Below are 23,525 nucleotides of genomic sequence, written 5' to 3'. Positions count from 1 at the left end.
TCAAATCGATTTAGGTATCACTAAGATATGGCCAAAACAATCAGAGAAGGCGGAGAAAACTCAACAGGGGTTTTCATACCATTTTAAAACTATCCTAAAACGTAACTTGAGAAGTTCACAGGGCATTTCCAACTAAGAGCAATGGGACAGCGATTAAAAAAAACAGGGTTATTAAAAACATCAGATAAGCTCGCAAAGTTCACAGGTGTCAGATGTAATGAAACTTATGAAAACGGGGTTCATAATTATGTGGGTTTGTACCTAATTATAATAATAAACGATAACGATAAGCATGGTGGTAGTAGGTAGGTACTAGCTGTGGAGGTAGGGCAGTAGCTTAGCTGGTAGATGTGATGTGACATGGTGCTTAAAGTTTGAGCGTAAACTTGCGCGCATCAGACCAACATCAGACGTATTTGATTGCGCGCGCAGTGTTGGTGTGTTAGTGTATTTAGGTACTTTCGGCGCCTTTTTTACAAAGTTTTTTTACTTGACTATGATAAAAGGGAGTGATGTTTATTGTTGAGTAGCAGCTGTTCCACCTCTACGAAAAACTAAACGTGAGTAATTGAGTATCTATAGAAAAATATATTTACCTACTAGGGTTTTTAAATTACCAATTATAATTTTAGGGACTGGGTCTTGATTTACATAAAATGCCATAAAAGTATATAGGCAGTATACAGTAGCATAGGCATTATATAGGCATTCATCCATACTACTCATATACATAAAGTACTTAATTTTTTTTAAAATCACAAAATATATTTTTTTAACCCTTCAACAATTATTTATTTTTTCCTTAACCTCTAGTGTCCCACTGCTGGTCTTTTAATTAAATTGTATCATGTTCAGGGACGTAAAAAATAATACTATTAATATATACTTAGGTAAATATATTATGCCATTACATTCCTCTATCAGCGATAAGCGATAAGGCTGGAGGGCGTCCCGTGCTACCTGGCTTGCCAGGCCAACCATCCAGTATCCACTTTCCTGAATGCTTTCATAATGTTTTCCTACTTATACAGGGTGTTGCAAAAACTAAGCCGAAACCTACATGTGCAGCATGGTATATCTGTCGCAGGCAACTGGTTTAATCTCTTGTTTGATTGAACCACTAGCCCGTTCATTGGATGACGCTATTCAGTTGTATGACTAAAGGACAACTCGTCAAGTCGTTGATTGTAACGTTCGACGTCTTGACTGAACGTGATTCAGCGAAGTCGTTGAATGGGATATAGTATAGCAACTTTGTAATGTCTGGTTAGGGTGAACATCACCAGACAAGAGTCAAAAAAAAGACTATGTTACAAAGCTCTTATCTCACAAATTAACTAAACAATAACAATAAACGTACCTTCATATTGTTGTTAATAATTATCCAGTTTCGCCACTTTTTTTCCGCCCGCGGCGTAATAATAGGTAAATCCATGTTGTCACACTATTTTAACACAAATAACGCACTTTAAAGCTAATTTATTTGCAAAAAACTAACAATATAGGTGATTTTTGTGTCAGCTGTTAGCTGTTAGACGCCATATTTGTTTTATTCACCACCTGACTGATTTTAAGTCAGCTAACTAGTTGGACGTTTTGTGACGCTTGTACAATCAACGTTCGGCCTAGTCATACAACTGAACAGCGCCATCCAATGAACGGGCTAGTGGTTCAATCAAACAGGAGATTAAACCAGTTGCCTGCGACATATCTAAACCCGAAACTGAAATAAAAAAGTATAGCTTCCTATCTACATACCTACATACTTACTACATAATATGTACTACCAGCTGGCTACACCTATAAGATCCCATCTCAAAGAGTTTGTTCAATACCTTATTGAAAACGTAATCAAAACTATCATTTGTTTTTCGTTTAATTGACTAGACAGAATCGATAATACGAATCGTCTGGCGATGTCTATAAAATAACATTTTTGCTTTCTTTTGTCATAAAAATGCAGTGATATACCTATTCGTTTATTTAACCAAAGAATTGTGATTGTTAGTTTTGTTACATGCATAAATAATTGAAAATTGGTGAAGTTGGTAAAGCTTTCCCGTTTTATTACTTACCAAAGTACCTACCTAGTCTTCCGTACCTAGCTTTTTATCTAGCACCTAGGTATTATTATAACTTTGGCGTGCTTTGACTTCATAATTTTAAACTGATCCTTACATTATACAGGGTGGAATTATATCAGTGACTTTCCCATTGCCAGCACGGCTATTGTATAGGTTTATAAAAACAATTGGTCCATGCTAAAGATCAATAATACAGTTTTTGAATTATTTATGTCCTATGACCTTTTTGCCGAATTTGTATGACGTCCTCCGGCTAGAAGGGGTGATGATTTGTGAAAGGTAGCTGGCAATGATTCGGATTGATGGATGCGGAAAGCTATAGATCGCATCCAGTGGCGTGCTGGGACACGCCTACGTCAAGTTGTGGACTGCTATAGGGTGAATACAGAATAGGGTGATGATGATGTGTGACGCTTCTTGACTATGCAGTAGTTTTTTACCTAGAGGTATACTCAAGTCAGTAGTACTCACACGCTTATATATAGATACCTACCACAATAATTCAAAAATCAAATACTTAGGTATCTTATTAATTATGCAAAAATTTAAAACTGTACGGTAAAGTGCAATTACTCAACCGATCGTACACTAAGAATCACTACACATTTTCTTATTTGATCAGATCTATTTGTTCTACACTTTCACAAGTGGTGCTACTTTAAAAAAACGTTGACCACTTGACCAGGTCAAACGTATATGCTTAGTTAATTTCGGCGTGGATTGCTTCAACTGAAGAACCGTGTTGCTACTATTTACCTGAGACTTGTAGAAAAGTATGCCACCAAATGTGTACAGTGGTCTGCAGAGAAACCTGACCTCTCTTGGAGTGATATTGCTACTGAGAGGTGGTCAGGTTTTATTGCAGCCCACTGTACCTAATGCTGATTTGAAGTTAGTTTTAGAACCACAATCCACTAGGTTTTTAAAAGGAGAAAAGTACCTACTTATGGATCTGAAAAGTATGTAGGTAAGTAGATACTATACCTACTCTTAGAAGCCCAGAAACATAAAGTCAAGACTAATAATTTATGCTTGTGCTTGAAAATATGAAATTGTCTGCGAAGGCACTAATGCGTTAGAGTTAGCGCTAATATGTTTGACTTTATAGCACCACAATAACTTAATTCATACTTAAGTACTTAATTATACATAATTTTGTCTTGCTCGTAGTTCCAAGAGAAATTTTGGAATGTACTCATGCCTTACACACCACTTTGCCTGTATAGTTACAACAGGCAGTAAAAGAAGGAAAGAAGATAGAGATGATTTATCAGACAACATAGAGTTGTAATCTCTGCTACTATTAAATTTGCTTGATTTATGAATTGTCTATTAGATTTTCGTCATGGGACTCATCCAATTAACAAGGGTAATAATCCTTAAACGCGTCGTCAGCAAATCCGTTATTGAGACTGTAACTAACAGAATCATGAGAAACCAGGTCTAAAGCTCACATCTATGTATAGGGTGATGTAAAAGTGGTAAGTATAGTAAGCTGAAAGGCGTGTTTTATAGTGGAGACCACGGTTAGGCAAACGAAGTGTAAGACGCCTTCCGGCTAGATGGTGACGACTTGCGAAAGGTGGTTGGTAAAGATTTGAAACGGAATGGTATATAAATCGCATCCAGTGGCGTGCTTTGGGAGAGGCCTCTACGTCCAGCAGTGGACTTCTACAGGCAGATGATGATGCGACCTAAAAGCAGGTGATTCAGGATAGTCTCATACCTCACATGATGCTTGATGAAACCGAAAGCAGGTGATTCAGGGTTGCCACCTCACACGATGCCATGGTTGCAGATGTGCGAGTGGCTGTCCACGGCGGCGTGGTGCGACGTGCAGCTGGTGTGTCGCGGCCGCTTACCACCATAGCAGTGCGGACGTGATGGGTTGTGATGATGATGATGATGGTTGCAGATGTGCGAGTGGCTGTCCACGGCGGCGTGGTGCGACGTGCAGCTGGTGTGTCGCGGCCGCGTGTTCAGCGCGCATAGAGCCGTGCTGGCTAGTGTCAGCGCTTTTCTGAGGGTTTGTGGATTTGCATTTTCATAAAGAACTTAGTTAAGATAAGACAAAAAACACCATCACAAAAAACTTAATCTACTTAACACATAATATGTGCAAATAGCGGTCTTATCGCTCAAAAGCTCAAAGAGCTTTCGTCCAGACAACATTTTTTTATTCATCGTCAGCCATCTTTCAAAAACATATGATAATATTAATAGTTATAACGACTCAATTTTTTTTGTTTTACAGTTTTATTTTGAACCGGAATATTATAAAGCCTTTCTTTTCCAGAAAATATTGCTGTCATGTCATGAGGAGATGGCACCGACGTCCATAATCTTGCCAGACTTTGACTTGAGAGCCATGTTCTCTGTGCTTTATTACATTTACAACGGAGAGGTCGTCGTGCCGAGCTCCACCATCGAGTCCTTTCTCGACATCATCGTTACTTTACAGATCTTCGTCGATAAGCAAATATTGACCAAAATTCAAGAGAACTCGCCTGATTTAGACGTCGAATTCGAGAAAATTTACACTAACAATCCAGGTTTGGGAGAGATGTATAATTCTAAAAGCACATTTAAGCTTGGATTCAGTTACGACGAAGGACTCGTAACGATTAGGAAAGAGCGAGCGCATATCTCGCCGGCATCAGTCGGCTGCGGTGATCAGAAAGATACTGTATCTTGTGTGCAAGTGCAGCGACAGAGGCCTTATTTAGAGAATATACATTCGCGTCAGGAAGGCCGACAAAAGAAATCTTTCCTACGTGATTCATTTACCGAGACGTATCCTCGGAGCAGTCGCAGTAACGGTCCGGCGGGACGCGTGCCTGTAATATCAAACGAACCTTATCTCGATACCACATCTGCGCATCTGATGAATGCAAATTGCAAATCTACCCACTTGTTAACCCCTAAATTGGAGCTAACAAGAGAAAATCTGACACCGGTTGAAGAGGTATTTTCTAAGTCAAATATGCCGATGATTGCTAGTGATATTCAAAGCTCTACAAGTTCTGTGGTGGGTGTCGAGCCTACTACCAACGAAGAGGTATACTTAGCACTTCCGCCAAGCAAAGTCGAAAAGTCCGCATTTGCAAATGCCTCAAAGATATTGGATAGCACTAGTGCATACAGTTTATCAGCATATTCATATAACAGTCTGAAAACTGCTTTTAACTTAGAACTAGCAGAATCAGTAGATACCGTTAAAGGACGAGGGATTCATAAAAGCAATGTTGGCGCGAAAACTGCTATTTCAAATCAAGTTATGCAAAGCCCTTGGTCTCCGCGTCTGCCCATCAGCTACAGACCATTTCGTAAAAAGCTACAACAAAAGGTAAGACCCAGTGGCGGATTAAGAGCATCGGTGGCCCTAAGCACAAAGCCTGTGTAGGCCCCTAATTTAGAACAATTTGTTCCTTGGCAAAGAGTGACAAAAAAGTTCCATAGCTAAAACGTCCTATAACTTTTCTATAAATAATGATGTAGGTAAAACATTTAAAAAAATTTGCTTGCCTTAAAGGCCTACGACACGCGCAAGTATCACCACCGTTACAACTGCGCAGGTACGCCGAGCTATCACACGGCACAGTTAAGTACGCGCAAGCCTCATTTTTGTCAAAATCATCGGCGTGGAAACTAGAAACAATGTTTCCCAATGAGGAACTATTTCTTCTACTGGTATATTTTCAATGTTTGCATTTTCATTTTATCGTAACGCCTTGAAACGTATATTTCACTATATTTTATTTACGTAATGTGACAGTTACGGCCATAGACGGTATCGTCTATAAGCGGTTCGTCAAATCATGTGCACATCAAACAATGCGTATAGTGACATCTACGGCTACAGGCGTTACCGGCAGTAATTTTCTAGGTCCGAATCCTCTTCAAAAAGGTTTGTACGTTTTCCAGACCTCGGCTTATAATTTATACATGCCATTTAAAAAAATAAATGTAATGTACTAAGTCTATACAAAGGGGTACATCGACAAAAACACATTTATTCTCGTTCCTCATTACAGTTATATACTCGCTTTTCTTTGCTCTATTTAAGTAATTATAGTATTTAAATCGAAAAGCTAGGTATCCTATGTGTAAAGTATATTTTTTATCGATTTATCATTTATTTACCTCGTAATTTGCCACAAAATGACCAGCCCACCACACGTTTTACACAACATTTCCGCGACGCGCGCGCCGTGACACCAAAATTTTAGAAGGTTATTTGTAACGGTTACGGCTACAGGCGGAATGTCACTATAAAGTTCACTTATGTGTGAGAAAAATAACCCCCACAACTTGTTTGTTATGACACCTAGAAACAAATGAATTAGCACAATACGACACTAAACCATGTATTTCCTGTTAAGACTATGGAAATGAAACGGCTGTTGACGGATCGTTCGTTTTAACCAATAGAAGATGGACGGCCACAGGCGCGTAGTCATATTGCAAGGACATTTAATTACGGCTCTCGACGGATTGTCCGTGAACGTGTTAAACTACTCAAGGATTTAGAGAATACTCTAATGAATGGCAAAATTATTAAAAACATGTCGTATTCCGTGTTTAAGCCGGCCTGCCCCCCTACTCTTGAAAGGCAATTATCTTGCGTACTCAACATTTAAAAAAATCATAACTTCTCTTCAAAATCGATTTTATACCTATATACCTAGAACGTAGAATTTATTTTAGATTTTGGTTGAAAATGCAATTTTGGTGCTAGTATACTTGTAAGTTGTAGGTTAAGTATATTGTTTCTAGGTTCCCCAAATAGGCTTTACCTAGCTGATCATATTAGTATTTTTAATTTTTGGAGAAACGCCTCTGATGAGAAATTATGATTTTTTTGTTGGGAATGCAAGACAGACGCAATAAGTCATAAGTCATAAGTCATAAGTCATTTATTCATAATATTACGATTACATGTCAAAATTTAAATACATAATAATATAATAATAATAATATAATAATAATTTACAATTACCAATAATTAATTACCTTTAGTGGATATAATGTCACAATATAATTATAAGATTATAAAAATAATCATTATTACACAATGTATAAATAAGTTAATAAAATTAATTTAAATTGAATAAAAGATTAACTAGGTCGAACATTCAATTGATAAATTCGTCAAATCTATAGAACGCTTGCTCGACAAGCCAGCGTTTTAGTGCGGACTTGAACCGATCATGGCTAGGTGCTTCCGTGATGGCAATAGGCAGCTTATTATACACCGCGGGTCCCATGACATGGGTGAGCTTCCCAGACTTGGCCAGCCCGCGGCCCAGGGCCATCAGTTTGTTGGCCCGGCGCGTATTGCGATGGTGCACGTCGCCGTGGGTTTGGTAGGAGTCGTAGTTGTCTCGGACGTACATCGCTACCTGGTAAATCACTATGGAGGGCAGCGTCATGATGCCTAGCGACTTAAAGTACGGCCTCGCGGAGGTGTCCTGCGACACGCGTGCGATGGCTCTGACGGCCCGCTTCTGCATTCTAAAGGCGCGCTCCCAGTCGGCGGCGCGCCCCCAGAGCTCGGCGCCGTACTGCAGCAGCGAGTGCACGGTGGCGAAGTAGCAGGTGCGGACCACCTCGGCGGGCACGGTGCGCGCCAGGCGGTTCAGCGCGAAACATGCGCTGCCCAACTTTCCGCAAACTTTATCGATGTGAGCATCCCAGGTCAACCCTCTGTCGAGTATAAAACCCAAGAAGGTGGCGGCTTTGGTTTGTTCGACGACTGCATCACCCGCTCGTACCGAGATGGCTTTCGGTGGTTGGCCAGCAAGGTTGAAATGTATGAACTGGGTCTTGCTGATGTTAAAAACCATTCCGTTCATTCCAAACCACTGAGCGAGTTTTGTAGCCGTCTCGTTTAAACGCTGCTCAAGTTGCTCGATGTTGGGAGCGACGACTACTCCCGCCACATCGTCCGCGTACATTAGCTTGTGCGCAGTATCGATGCTTTGGGGCAGGTCGTTCAGGAGGAGCGAAAACATAATATTCGACAGCGAGGAACCCTGGGCTACCCCCATCGTTGTAGTCAGCGGATCAGACCTAATAGAACCTCCTTCGCCCACTACGACTTGCCTACAAATACATTGCCTTTCAAGAGTGGCACCACTGCGCAGGCAAAACTGTGGTGATACTTACGCGTGTGGTGGGCCCTTTAATCAGAGCAAACTCATTACATGGACATATTGTGGATGAATAAAATGTAGGTATAAAATGAAACAGCAGCAGAGGATGGGGGCCCCTGGAGGCCCGGGGCCCCAAGCACGTGCTTGTCGTGCTTATAGGTTAATCCGCCACTGGTAAGACCCGACATCTATATGTAGGTAACTATGTATCTTTACCTTTTAGGTACCTAAGTACTTTCTTACTTACTGAAATAAAACTTAATAAGATTTTAATTTTTCCACTGTATGATTTTTATTTAAATTACTTATCATTGCAAACTACCTCATCTCTTTATTTCTTACCATGACAATGCATTTTCAAAAACGAATTTATACAATTATACATGCTGTTTGTTTATTTACTTTCAGGAACTACCAAATGATAAAAACAACAATGTAGAGTCTGTCCTAACAGAGGTCGATTCTAAAGATGCGAGCGAAGCAAGGGTGAAAACCGGTGTTATCGACACGAAACCTGCAGTGGATCCTTCAATAACCGAGTCGAAGTGCGAAGTTTGTAAACAAGTAAGTGTTAATACGGTGATAAACCTAAGAAAAGTTTTAGAGCAAAAGGTCAAACTCAAATGGGCATATCCAGTAAATTTTGCTGTCTTGCCAGTTTTGTACTTATTCTATGGATACATATGAATTATGTGCTAATGATGGGTACTAGTTATCATCATGGTGTTAAAAGAATATCTACTTGGTCGCTATTTTCATAAGCTTCAATGACACTTAGATAATTATTTGACCTGTCGAAAATATGTACCTAGCTAAACTTAAAGCTACTCAGCTTTTATCGCTTGTACTTAAACTCAACATATTGTCTTAAAACTGAAAACATAAAATATAAATTTAATGAAAACTAAATGTAGCTATTTCCTTACATACAGTGAGAAAGATAAAATATGGGGAAGTTCAAAAGTACCTACATACTTACACATTCGCGAGTAGATGGCAGTTTTACTATAATTCTAACTTTATCGATCAGAGAAAAGCAACAGAACAGGTTTTCATTGCATTTTCGTATTTAGAATAGAAGTGCCAGAAATGGGCTTACGATCGCCATTTGCATTGAAATACCTAGTTGTTTCTAAACTTTCAACTTAGTGGTATTCCGTAAAGATAGGTTTAGGTTGCATAAAAGCATCCCTTGTTAATAAAATGAATGCAACAGTCACTATACATACACATTCAATATTGCAGCTGCTTAAGTTGTCACACTATTATTATAATTATATTCACACTCGATATCATCCGAACTTTTGTGCAGGTCCTTAGAGTTTTGATAAAATACAAAATAAATTGCTTTCTTTTGTACATCCTAGGTATAATTTACAGCATAATAACTAAGGTGTATGTTTGCGATATAAGGCCTGGGTCTCCTATTTTATGCTATATGCGGCGTTCGACTTTGACGTAAACGTTTCGATCAACGTCCTACGGCCTACCTACGGCGTCTACGCGCCAACGTCGGCGTGTGAGGGAGACCACATCAGTACATTTCTATAGTGAGCATCGTGACGCGGCCTACGGCGTGACGGTGGACGCGACCTACGGCGTAAATAGGAGACCCAGGCCTAAGCTATCCTAAAGTTGACTTTAACATTAACTTATGTTGAAGTTTTTTACTATTTGATGATACAAGGCAAACTTGTAAAACAAAAGTGTATAGAATAGGAATATAAAAAAATACATATCCTGAGCATGTCTGTTTAATTAGTTTTATAATTAACATCATATCAAAATTCTCTTATCAAATACCCTTTTCTAACTTCCAGGTGTTCCCAGACCCTGCCACCCTTTCCCAGCACGCTAAGACCCACAGTGCCCCGGCCCGGTTCACTTGTACTGAATGTGGGAAGACATTCTCTCAACTACGGAACTACAAGTACCACATGTCGGTACACCGGGGGACGAAAGAGTTCGCCGCCACTTGTACCGTGTGTGGAAAGTACTTCAATGATCGTGGCTATTTGAGCAGCCATATGAAGATTCATAGGTGAGTTGCAGCAGTGGGACTCTGCCTATTCTTAATATTCAGGCGTTTTAGGCATATTATTATACTTAACGCCCACGTTTTACCTTTGATGGCTACATACAAGACTACTAGCTGAAGCAGTTGTAATAATAATACATATATCGTCTAATAGCACCCCGTTTACTTTATTTGTTAAATTGTTAAACCATTTATCATAATTAATTGCATTTTCAGAAATCGGAAGGAGTACAAATGCCAGCTTTGCCCCAAGTCGTTTAATCAACGAGTGGCCTATAATATGCACGTCCGAATTCACACAGGTAAACAAATTACCCAAGAATTGCGAAGAACCATATCTTCGTTTATACAGGGTGTTGCAAAAGGGGTATACTATGCCGAAACCTACATGAGCAGCATGGTATATATACTTAAGCCCGAAAATGAAATCAGAATTTCTCTATCTCGTACTATGCTGCACATGTATACAACACATCACAATCAGAATTTCTCTATCTCGTACTATGCTGCACATGTATACAACCTACCTAAATTATTAAATGATCTACCTACTGAAATAAGGGATGAAACAAATAAGGCAAGATTCTCAAGATTGTTAAAAAAAACATTTGTTAAGTAAAATATAGATACCTATTGTCTGATGTTTAAACAAGTATCAAGTTAAATTTATTGTTAAGCACTAAGTTTCTTAAAAATAGAATAAAATTAGTTTATTAAGAGTGAAGTCTGAATCCACAGACAAACCAGTAAACTGGTTTTGTGGGTCATTGTTAATTGTACTGTGTTTTTTTATGATTACTTAATAAATACATTGAAACAAACAAATGTAGGTTTTGGCTTAGTATACCCTTTTTGCAACACCCTGTAGATAACATAAGTACTTAATTATGATGATGTAGCTTAGTTAAGTTTCGGCCTGGCCAAAGTCACATGGCCAGAGTCACATTTTAGATTTTAAACTACCTACTCAGTTAACTACCTATTACTTAAGTTTACATACTGCCCATACATTAAATAAACCTATTCCAGGAGTAAAACCGCACGTCTGCGAGCAGTGCGGCAAGGCGTTTTCCCGCAAGATGCTGCTGAAGCAACACGCGCGCACGCACTCGGGCGAGCGGCCGTACGCCTGCACGCACTGCGACAAGCGCTTCGCCGACCGCTCCAACATGACGCTGCACTTGCGCCTGCATACAGGTAATACATCAGAGCTATATTATAGGTGATTTTGAAAGAAATTAATCGTAAGTAGGTCGCTAAAAGTTTCTTGACCAACGATTGACTTCTTATAGAATCATTAAAAATGGAAATAAAATCAGGAACATCCTCTAGCTACAGTGTTACTTTAGAGGAATGCTATGAAGGTAGTAGGTAGATATCCCATAATAGCACAAGTGCACAATGTATGTTGTTGAAGCAACACGCGCGCACGCACTCGGGCGAGCGGCCGTACGCCTGCACGCACTGCGACAAGCGCTTCGCCGACCGCTCCAACATGACGCTGCACTTGCGGCTACATACAGGTATCGCTCAGTTCTGCAACTGGTATATAACATTAGGCTACAGTTGTGGGTTGGAGGAAAAAAGTTTAACTTATCTGTGATAAGACATTTCAGGACATTTCCTTTTCCTATGTGCATAATTATGTAGACTTCATGTCAGGTATGGATTTGTATATGATTCAAGAGATGGGTTCCCATTTAATATCCGCTTGACAACCGTTATAAAATATTATGATTCATGGTTATGTTGATATTTAATAAAACAAACAATTGTTAAAACTAAAAATATTTGGCTACGCCACGGCCGTAGCCAGTACTATTTATTTATTTATTTATTTATTTATTAAGAAAATTTACAGCGTATACAAAAGTCTTATAAACTATTACATCGTTATTTAGTAAGGCCAATTACAAATTTTCCTTCATAAACAGCATAGTAACAAAGGTGCACACTGTGCAATTTAACAATTTTATTTTATTTCAAATTTAAAATCTTAAATTTAAATATGAGCATAACTGAAAAGCTATACCTACATAATTCAACTTATTGTTTCGAAATACATATAAAAAGCACACATGAGAAGAATAAAGAGATTACAAGTTATAAATATTATAATGTAAAGATGTAATATAATATAATACATAGTTACGTATAAGATAATTATTATATATAAATAATCACAATTTATTACTACACTACACATATTTATTTTTATTATACTATTATTCATAATTGTGATATGTATATGCATATATACCTACATACACACATACGCACATACTTGCATATATATACAATTAATACTACATAATTTACCTACTTATTTATAAGCAGTACTTACTAGTTCAATTGGCATAATTTATCTTACTGCTTTTCGATCAACTGATTAAGAATCCTGGATTTGAATGAGAATTTGGTATGAAGGAATATGTCGATATTGCTAAATGTTTTATTATAAGTTCGTGTAAGACGTGTGATGGGTTCATTGGTAGCGTAGTTGGTATGGTGGAATGGCACCTGCAGCAGCGGCGTGTGTCGCGTGCGGCGGCGCGGCGTGCAGTACGCCACGCCGCCCACCAGCTCCGCGCAGTCCACGCGCCCGTGGACGAGGTCGTGCAGGAAGCACATGTCAAGCAACGTACGTCGTTCCTCTAAGGTATTTACGTTATTGATACGGCAACCATCCTTGTAGGAATTAGCGGAGTTACGTAGACGAAAGTTAAGGTGATTTATGAAGACTTTCTGTACCTTTTCAAGCCGTTCTTTGTAGATGGCATAATGTGGAGACCATATGGTGCTAGCATATTCCAAAGTACTGCGTACATATGCGTAATAAACCGATTTGATAGCTCCTATGTTAGTAAATGGTTTGCAAGACCGCAGTACAAACCCGAGATTCCTATATGCTTTGTTAGCAATGTGGTCTATATGCTCAGAGAGAAGAAATTTTGAGTCCAAAATGATACCGAGATCCCGGACGGAGTTGACTCTCTCGATAGTGTTACCATTAAAGGCGTAATTGAAATAGGAGGGCTTAGGTTTTCGAGTGAAACTAATACACATGCATTTTTTGACATTAACTGTTATTTTGTTATTTAGGTAGTAGCGATATAAGGCATCCAGGTCTGCTTGAACAGCTTCATGATCTTGTAGGTTGCGTATTTTGTAAAATATTTTTTTATCATCAGCGTACAAAAGATGTTTAGAAGATGTGAAGGCTGTGTCTATATCAAACAGATATGCGTTATAAAACAGAGGGCCTAAGTGTGATCCTTGCGGTACACCAGAAGGTATACCGACAAAGTTGGACCTGAAGCCGCCTAACACTACTGCTTGTGAGCGATTGGTCAGATATGATTTTATCCAGCGTAAAAGGTCGCCGTGGATCCCTAGTATCTGGAGTTTGTGGAGAAGTATGGTGTGATCCACACGATCGAAGGCTTTTTCGAAGTCGGTGTAGATCACATCAACTTGACCACCGTGATCCATGTTGTTGAGCAAAAAATTACTAAATGATGCTAAGTTGGTGACAGTAGAGCGTTTTCTTAGGAAACCGTGTTGCTGTTGCGGGATATGTTGAGATATTACGGGATAAATAGAATTGTACACTAATTTTTCAAAGATCTTACCGATAGTATTTAATATAGAAATGCCCCTATAATGCTCAACAAGCGACCTGGAGCCTTTTTTATGTATAGGGACGATGTGTGCCGATTTCCATATTTGAGGGAATATGCCTTCATCCAGAGAACGATTAAATATTAAAGCTATGGGCATTGAGAGTGAGGTTGCACATTTATTCCAAAAGATAGAAGGGATACTGTCACTGCCCGCACCTTTGTTTGTATCAAGTGTACCAAGAGATTTCTCTACTGCTGCTGCTGAGATTCTCAGTCGAGATAAGGAATCCAGATATTCAATATTCGTAGTTAAAGGTAAAGTACTATCGGCTGGGTCACCAAACACACTCTTGAAAAAATCGTTGAAAGCATTGCAGATGTCATTACCGTTAGTGTATTCTTTGTTACTGTACGTCATTGATTTCGGGTAGTTAGATGTGCCACGCATGGATTTTATATATGACCAGAAAGCTTTCGGCTGTTTTATTAATTCACCTTCTATGCGTTTAGTGTAATTTTTAAAACATTCATTTTGAACGCGGTGTTGTCTTTTTCGCAATAAGGTGAATTCATCATAATCCAATTTATTATTAAACTTTTTCCATCGTGAATGGGCTTTTGATTTTTCTTTTATTATTTTAATTAAGGCATAACTATACCATGACGGATACTTATTTTTATTTGTTTTTTTAGTAATAGGTACATGTTTTGCGATGCTACAGTTTATGATGTCGTAAAATCTACTAACTATTTCATCAACGGATAGTGAATTATTTAAAGTTTCGCGCCAGTCGACATCATTAAAACATTTATTTAGACTGACGTAGTCGCCTCTATGGAAATTAGGTTTAGTTGTCGGTGCGTCCTTAAGCGGTACGATTTTAAGATCTAGAACTTCCACTGTAAATGAAGGGTGATGTCGATCTTCTTTTACGAAGGGGAAATCACATCGGTTAATTGCGAGCGGAAGGGTAGAAAACGCAAGGTCCAAGGTATTACCAGAAGTGTTTTTTAACGTGTTATATTGAGACATCCCCAGCATACTGAAGTTATCCGTAAGATTTAATGCCGCTTCCTGTATCTCAATTGGGCCCCGTTTTAATATAGTTGGTGTAGTAGCCTCCCAGCTGATACACGGCATGTTAAAATCACCTACAATTAGGTGATTGTATTGCGGGTGCGCGTCACGGAAAGCAGTTATATTCCCGACCACTATATCTGTATCCAGTGTTATTCTACGAACTTCGGGTGGAATGTACGTTACACTTATTCGTAAGTCAGCGGTAGCCGAGAGCGCGCGAGCCGGTAACGTCACTGATAACAACTCAGTAGGCGGCGGCGGCCCGCGCTCACTCCGCACCGCTCCCAGTGACTGCTTCACGAGAATCATGACGCCTCCTCCCGTTTGCTTATCACAGGCCGCTAAGTCTCGATCCCTACGGAATACGCTGTACCTATTATCACACAATTCCCCGTCTAAAATACCTTCGTGGAGCCAAGTTTCGGTTATGACAATAACGTCGTAATTGTTACAAAGTATGTTTTGACTAAGTTGTAGACATTTGGTCCTGAGGCCACATGTGTTTTGATAATAAATACTCAAATTTTGGGAAGGCATTGAGAAACGATTTCTATAAATAGTATATAACAATAATAGCAATGAATGTATGACTTCGTTTGGATATTTTTATCGCGAACTGTGGGTAAAATTAAATAACAACTAATGGTTGACTTAGCAATGCAAAGAGGTTGTACTCCGAATAAGTGTGCGGGATAATGTGATCGACTAAGGTTTAGGAATAACAATAATATAGTGCGTGTGTCCAGTTTGTTGTTTTTGGGATCCCAGATGAGTAGATTTTTTTGGTTTTGTATGTAAGTAGAAATTAAATAGAAGAGCCTGAAAAATTGTGCATTAAACTCCACTAGGCAACAAAATATATATATGATACAACAAATATAATTGATATACATACAAGATAATATACATATTACTATATATACAAAGTCATACATCTTACACAGGATATGTGATGATTTGATTGATGTGAACAAAAATATACCATCTAACGACGGGAAACGCACATTCATATAGCGCATGAGTTCGTAAGTTATGTTGGTCAAAGAGTAGCCTATATAGTAGATATGACACAGACATGGTTCAAACAATAAATGTAATTTATGTAAAATCGAGGGAAAGTTAAACGAGGGAATTAAGAGGTTGATATAGGTAACTATGGTTAATAATAATAAATGGTTGATTAACCTCAAATCATTTTCCTTAGGTCTTCCTCCGAGAGAATACTTATTGATGGAGACGTATCGTTCTTCCTGACTGAAATCCTCCCGTTTTTTGTCCAGACGAATTGATAGTGTTTTATTTTGGCCGTTTCCTTACACATTCTTAGGAGCTGTTTGTTGTAGATTGTAAGCTGCTCATTAATATAAATGGGTTTAGGGTCACCCAGCAATCCTAGAGCACCTGTAGTTAACCTTGTCTTTTTTGAAGCGGAGATCATGTTATCTTTTATTTGACGGGTTTTCATTTTGGCGACAATTACTCTAGGGCGGCCTTGCAGTTTAACTTTTGGAGTAACTCGGTTAATATGTACAATATCGTTTGGAGATATGTCTATGTCGACCCCCTTAGCGATTTGGATGAGTATATCGGGTAAGTATTCATCCTTAACTTCAGGAATACCGATAATTTCTAGGTTTAGTGCTCTTTCTCTCTGATCATTAGAATTCATCTCTTGTTTCAGCCACTTATTCTGCTTTTGGACTTCACTCAATTCCGTTTCCAGGCGATTGATTTTTTGGGTGTCTTCTTTAAGTTGGTCGTGGGACTTCTTTATATCATCGTACTGGTTGCTAATAAATTTCGTGGTTTCTTGCAGGCTAGTCACCTCATTTTGCAAATGGTTCATTTTTAGGCCCAGAGCATTCACTGATCCTTTGACTTCGGAGTATTCCTTGCGAATGCTGATTATTTCGGCCTTCATTTCCGATGAACATTCAGATAACTTAATCAAATCATTTTTTATGATGTGGTTGAGGTTATCATTTATTTTTGAAAGTTCCTTATTAAATCCCTCCTTCATGGTTGTAAGAGTTGCCATGATCTCAGCGCTGAACTCTTTAAAGCATTCGGAGAAGTCATCATCCCTTTTTCGTTTGCGCAAGGTAATGCCTCCAGCTTCTTCATGAGCCGATGGTGTAGTTAGTTCGGGATTGGATCCGAACTGTTTACTCGGTGATCGAAACATCTATGGTCTTTTAGTATATCTGCCGCTACTTAATCTTGATCTCGCACGGGTTGCTGGGTGCTGAGTGTAGCGACGAAAAATGTCCAAAGCGCGAGCGTAGATGGTATGCGAGATGGACTGAACGGCTGTAGGTTTAGAGTTCACTTTACTATAACTTGAAGTATAAGAAAAATATAATAAATTGTGTGCACCAGTGACACGTCTGTGCGAAACGGTAGCACGCGAGCGAAAAAAAAAAAGCGCCGTAGCAAAACTCGTAGCCTTATTTTTTTATATAATGTACTTAATTAGTTTTACGTGTCCATGTGGTACCACATCCTTGCTTTGTTTTCGCCATGGAAATTCTTTTACAGAAATAACTTGAGTACCTACTATTTGAGTAACAACCTAACAAAGGTTCACACTCAATTCCAGGTGTAAAGCCGTTTTCGTGCACCCTCTGCCCGAAGTCTTTCACCAAGAAGCACCACCTCAAGTCCCACCTGAACTACCACACGGGGGCCAAGCCCTACTCGTGCCCGCGCTGCCACCTCGCCTTCACTCAGTCTTGTTTGTTTGTGGTGAACCTATTTAGGATACGCTATGTCTGTATCTTTTAGTCGATAATCAAAAGGAAAATAGAAACTATACATTGTAAGAAACGCCAGATTTATTTAAAAAAATACTTAGGTGCTTAGGATGCCTCTATTTGTGTTGTGTTTTGCTAAAAGGAACGAATAAAACCACAATTTTATATTATTTACTCCTGTTTAATGATTTATTTTATCAGGTTTTGGTGTCGTAACGTAATTATCGAAGTGTACAAAATATCCGCAGAATGGCTTTCTTATAGCTTGTCACTTTAACTTATGTGATGAAAAACTTCTTTAGGTTAGGTCTAAATTATATTTGATCAGATTTTTGAAGTTCAGAATGTTTTCATCACCAAAGTTGAAAGTATCCCAATAGTAGGTACAATAGAAGTTAATAGATAGTTTACAACGATATATTGCTTATTTGATGTAGGTACCATACAGGTATTGTACTTATTAATATTATGTGAGACTGATCTATTTCCTTAGATGTTAACAGTTTTATCATATACAAGACTTGTTTTTACAATGTAGATAGTTACGATAGTAAGATTTATCAATCTTTATTTTTTATTTATAAGGTGATTAGTTTGATCATGATCACAGTAACTGTGATCATCTGAGTAGAATTTATATATTAAGTATATATCTTGAAGAATCGATATCAAGTTGTTTTATTTATATCTTAGGACATACGATTCGGCAAGTTCAAATAGATTTATTACAAAATACAAATAGCTGATATTTAACAATGTACAGGATCCAGTACTTTGGGTATTTATATATGATTAGATTGTCGTCATTTACAAGATGTTATGTCTGAAATTTATTACATAAATATTTAAAAACATCAAGTTTACGAGTATTTTTAACAACTGTTGTGTGAATCATTGGAAAAATTAATTCTATTAATATGTATTAAAACAACTACTTAAAGAAATAAGACAGCTAGTGGTCTGAACTATAGGTACTTAGAAACCCTGTAACTCTCAACATATGCATCTATGGATAAGTTATTTCAAAAGTTTAACAGAAGACAACATAGAATATATTTATAATTATACAACAGAAATAACAACGATGAAAATATAGTTATTTGGACTTTACTAGTTAGATAGCATAGTAAAGAACACTGAAATGTGTTTGTGCTTTGTATGTTTCATAGATATTGGACTTATTACAGTATAAAATTTAAAATACAAAAGTTTATTTCGTTTCCACGTGCCAAATCGTACAAAATATACACACACTTCATAAACACAGCTTCCACTGACTGCGTGTCCATCCACGAACAATACAAATGTACAAAATGCTATCGTTTGGTTTCATCACGTAATACGCCGATAAACTTCCTAACTCTTCATTAATTAAAAACGTATTTTTACTAAGTACAGTATTACCAAATCTTACATTAGAATATATCGCCAAATATTATCATTATATTTATATCAGCCTTTTCAAACAGGAGAAATTCGAATATAAAATAGTAGACTCGGTGAATCAATTTATATTTGAATACACATAATGTTATGCAATATATTAGGTCGTCCAGTTGTTCGTAGGGAACCGGCGAGCGACTAATCTACCTCGTGAAGCACCATTCGTTCTAGCGTAGGGTTGTATGTACACGATCCCGGAGCTTACCTATAACATACACTCAGGGAGGCTGCTACTGGGGCTATCAGCCACTACTACAGTTGTAGTTACTGAAAATATCCAACAGATAAATTCAATATATAACTTTCATTTGTTTCTAGCTCTGATGACGGTGTAAGTAACATGGGTAGCGAGCGGATCTCCTCAGTAACAGCAGGCCCTATACACGCAATGGATGCACTTATCAAACGAATCATTATTTACTCATTAGGAACAATGTTTTAAAAATACTATGCAAGGATCTCTTTAGGATAATTTAAACTAAATATTCGCGCTTTTGGCACTTACAGCTAAACAGGTTTAATTCTAAATGAATCAGAGGAATATTTAAATTTCTTATCGATACAGGAATATGGATTAAGTTTAACGATAGAATTTTGATAGCTGTTTGATTAAATTATTGTACAGGAAGATATTTAGTTACACTTGTGGGACTCGAGCTCGCTCAAAGTTCATACAAATATAAAAATGTTCTTTGGCGATTTTTTGTTATAAAAACAACAGAAAATATTAATAGTCTCGGGTTTCATATTCGCAACTTCACATGTATTTTAGATAGATAAAATATGATGATAAATAATTATATAAAAAATATACCACTTCGACTTTCACAAGATGATAATTGACCATGCACTCAAAGAAAATGCATAGCAAAATATAACAAAAAGTCGCTCAAATTAAAACAAAACAAAAAGAGTTTTACTTAAAAACAAAATCCTCTACTTAAATAAAATCATTTGCACAATAAAATTAAATAAAGTCGATGTCACAAGTTCCCTATTTACAACAGCATTACATCTAAGATATAAAATTGAGCATTACTTGTACAAAATAAACATCAAAACAGGTATACACCTTCAGACAAATCATGCATTGTATGTACACACCGAAACACTAACTTTAAGTACTTATTCCTATCGTCCTTACGTTAACTTAACAGTTATTTATACAAATATACACACTACTGTTTGTATTGGATAATCTCATAGCCACTGAGTGACGAGGCAGTCGTCTGATCGTCCCTTAGTTTAGAGGAATACTTAGTAGAATCACAAGAGTGGGATCACTGGGTGCGGCGGGGCGGCGCGTCCGTGCGGGGCGGGGGGAGGGGGAAGCTCAGGTGCACTCGATGATGAGGGGCTGGCTGGACTCGATGACGCTGGGTCGCGGCTCGCCCCCGTAGTGTTCATGCTCAGGGGGCAGCTGCCGGTAGTGTGGCGACGCACCCCGAGCCTCCCCGCGCTCCATGTGCTCCCGGTGCTCGAGCCGCGAGTGATGCTCTAGCCTCTCATGATGCTCGAGCCGCTCGTGATGTTCGAGCCTCTCGTGATGCTCTAACCTCTCATGATGCTCCAGTCTCTCATGATGCTCCAACCGCTCGTGATGGTGCTCCAGCCTCTCGTGATGCTCGAGTCGCTCCTGGTGGTCGAGCCGGTCGTGCAGTTCCATGCGCTCGTGGTGCTCGAGGTGCGTGGTGCTGTGCAGCCCCCCCAGCCGCATGCCCCCCTCGTACCCCTCGTGCCCCTCCCGCTCGTGGCACTCTTTGTCCCCGGAACCTGCGAAGTGAACGCGAAAATGAAATCGGCGAACAGCGAGAGCGCAAGTGAAAGTTGCGAGCCCCGCGCGGGGAGAAAGTGCACGCTGCAGTCGATCTCGCGGCGCCAAGCACCGACCGCGCTCGCGGGGAGCAATATTCAAAATTAAATTTACTTCAGTGTGTATTGAAATCTTTCGGTGACAGTTAAGTTGTGAACTGTTGGAGAACATTAAAGGATGCAGTGAAAGTGAAGTGAAAAAATGGAAGTGAAAGTGAAACTCACCCATGCACTCCGTGTTGGCGGCGTTGGTGATGGCCAGCACCTCCTCGATGTTGTTCGGCTTGCAGCTCGTCGTCTTCCAGTGAGTACGAAGTCCCGATGCGCTGATGTACTTCTTGTCACAGCCTTGACAGACATATGGCCTGTCGTTAGTGTGTAATCGCTTGTGCAGCTTCAGGTGGACAAACTGTGTGAACTTTTGCATGCATAGATCGCACGCGTAAGGTTTTTGCCCCGAGTGCAATCGCAAATGAGTTTTCAAGTTAGACGTTGAAGAGAACCGCTTTTTGCAAATATCGCACTGGTGAGGCTTCTCTCCCGTATGAACTAGATGATGTTTCTGTAGATGTGCGAGCTGTGTAAACGATTTGTTACACACATTACATTTGAACGGCCTTTCTCCAGAGTGCGTCCTTAGGTGCACCTTAAGATTTGATAACTGTCCAAACGTTTTGCAACAGACGTTGCATTCGTAGTGCATTTTTCCGTCCTTCTTCTTTAGTGGGTACGGCAGACTTCTGTAACCTCTTGAGGTTTGAGAATTGGGACTTAGTGGTCCCATCATAAGTCCACATGATCCATCAGGGCTCATGCTGCCGTGCGGTGTGCCGATAGGGCTAACCATGTTGGAGTTCTGAATAAGGCTCAGTTGCGAACAGTTTTTCAGTGTTATGACACTAGTGGATGACGGGTAGTGGTGATTGCCTTGAGCAGTAGGCGGCCTCTCGTACTGATGCGTTGAACTAATCGTAGGAGAATAAGTGGTTGGTGGCGATCCCAACTGAGTAATGATCGTAGAATTAGGAGGAGAGTAGATGTTGTAAGAATAGTTAGGGTAAGAATGGCTTTCATATCTAGTCTCTCTGATTTCTCTTATTTCTCGGATTTCACGGATCTCTGTTGTGTGGGGAATAGAATGCGGCGGTGATGTGGAATAAATAGAAGTAGCACTAGGAACTGGCAGTTGTTGTGGCAATGGCAGTAGAGAGGGCAGTGGTGCGAGATTGGAACTTGAGTCGGGGCTGCAGGCGTTGCCGTACCTCTGGCTCTTTTTGTATGAATAAGCCATTTCTGTAGGCGAGGACGGCGGAGGCGTTGCATTCGGTTGCCGCTGATTGGGGTCATTGTTATTTGTGTCGATTCTGTTTCCAGTCAGAATTGTCTCGAGAATGCGGGTGTCAGGCGGTGAATATCTCAGGAATGCTGGCTGCGGACTTGGAGACATTGCACCAGTTTCATAGTAAGGCTTCGTTATAGGAACAACTGTGTTTTGTGATGATTCTAAAACAATGACTGTTGAAGTCGCTGGGTCTCGCCGCGGTGGTGACAAGTTTTGTGGCAAGTCATCCATTACTTCCTCTGCAATCATTAGCTCCTTTTCAGAGTCACAGTTTATGTCTTTTTGGTACTGATATGCTTTGGGCATTTTTATTTTGACTTTTCTGTACTCATTTCGATGCATGTCCTGAGTTTCCGTTTTTTGAACTATCACTGTGGTTTCTTTAGGCTCGTTGGTTTTATTTGAGCAATCCAAAACGTAATTTTCGACATCAGAGTCGCTCGAGTCTTCTGGTGGAGTGAAACCTTCGTCGTGATAGCCATTGCTGTAGTATCCTTCATCTGATCTGACGGATCCATCATTTGGAGTGAGTTGATGATCATAGTGCGGGGCCGTCCCACATTGATTCAGACTAGGTGACTTATTGCCCAATTTATCTTGTAGAATTTGTGCCATAGGCGATGGACCACGAATGTCCCTTAGGGTTTGTGATTGTCCTGGAGATCGATTACTAAGAACTCTTGAGTTGTCCATTTGATGTATAACTACATGTGATGTACTTTCTTTGTGTTGATGAATGATCAATGTTGGGTTTTCTCTGTGATGTATTTTGACTGGTGAAGGTGGTTGCATCAAGCCTTGCGGTGAATGTGGCCTCTGTTCTCGGGTGATGGGTTCCGATTTGTGATGGATAACATTGGCGTCAGTCCTCATAGAGGGTCTTGCTGTTTTGGCCACAACGTTGCGAGTGTCCTCGCGAACGTATTGTGATGTGCTGTCGTGAAATTGTGATTTCTCCATCACTTCACGTTTCCTCCTCCTGCTTGGCATTTCAGTCTCCATCAGTTCTTTAGCACTGGTCAAACCCAAAACATACTTCATGTGATTGATAGCAATTTCGGGATGAACCGGTGCAGGAGGCAAGCCGTAAGCTTTTTTGATCGTTTCTTCCTTACCTGGAAATACATTTCAGTGTTAGCTATTATTGGAAACATATTGTATATGTTAAATTGAAATACAATAAGTGTATATTTT

At 39.3% G+C, this 23,525-nt stretch overlaps 2 protein-coding genes across 4 annotated transcripts in view; one reads left to right on the top strand and one right to left on the bottom strand.

Annotated features, from left to right (window-relative positions):
* Positions 1-3,978: 3,978 nt before the first annotated feature.
* On the top strand, positions 3,979-19,512 carry LOC105393613 (zinc finger protein 681). The gene is made up of 8 exons (XM_048629082.1): positions 3,979-4,110; positions 4,381-5,430; positions 8,648-8,803; positions 10,060-10,280; positions 10,494-10,579; positions 11,307-11,474; positions 17,581-17,715; positions 19,496-19,512. Exons 1-8 carry the CDS (start codon positions 4,000-4,002, stop codon positions 19,510-19,512), a joined length of 1,944 nt encoding a protein of 647 aa, XP_048485039.1. The 5' UTR covers positions 3,979-3,999.
* Positions 17,895-23,525, bottom strand: part of LOC105393610 (PR domain zinc finger protein 1) — a 21,123-nt gene continuing 15,492 nt past the window's right edge. For all 3 annotated transcript variants that reach the window (XM_011565397.3, XM_011565399.3, XM_011565398.3), the window contains 2 exons: positions 21,215-23,446; positions 17,895-20,950 (listed from right to left, as the gene is read on the bottom strand). In XM_011565397.3, coding sequence (XP_011563699.3) covers positions 20,511-20,950; positions 21,215-23,446 — 2,672 coding nt within the window. In that variant the 3' untranslated portion in view covers positions 17,895-20,510. The remainder of the gene's footprint in view (positions 20,951-21,214; positions 23,447-23,525) is intronic.

This window comes from Plutella xylostella, chromosome 22 (genome assembly GCF_932276165.1).
Source record: "Plutella xylostella chromosome 22, ilPluXylo3.1, whole genome shotgun sequence".
In the NCBI taxonomy this organism is placed as follows: Eukaryota; Metazoa; Arthropoda; class Insecta; order Lepidoptera; family Plutellidae; genus Plutella; species Plutella xylostella.
Note: the sequence above shows the minus strand (reverse complement) of the source record. Positions and strands in the feature narration are given on the sequence as shown.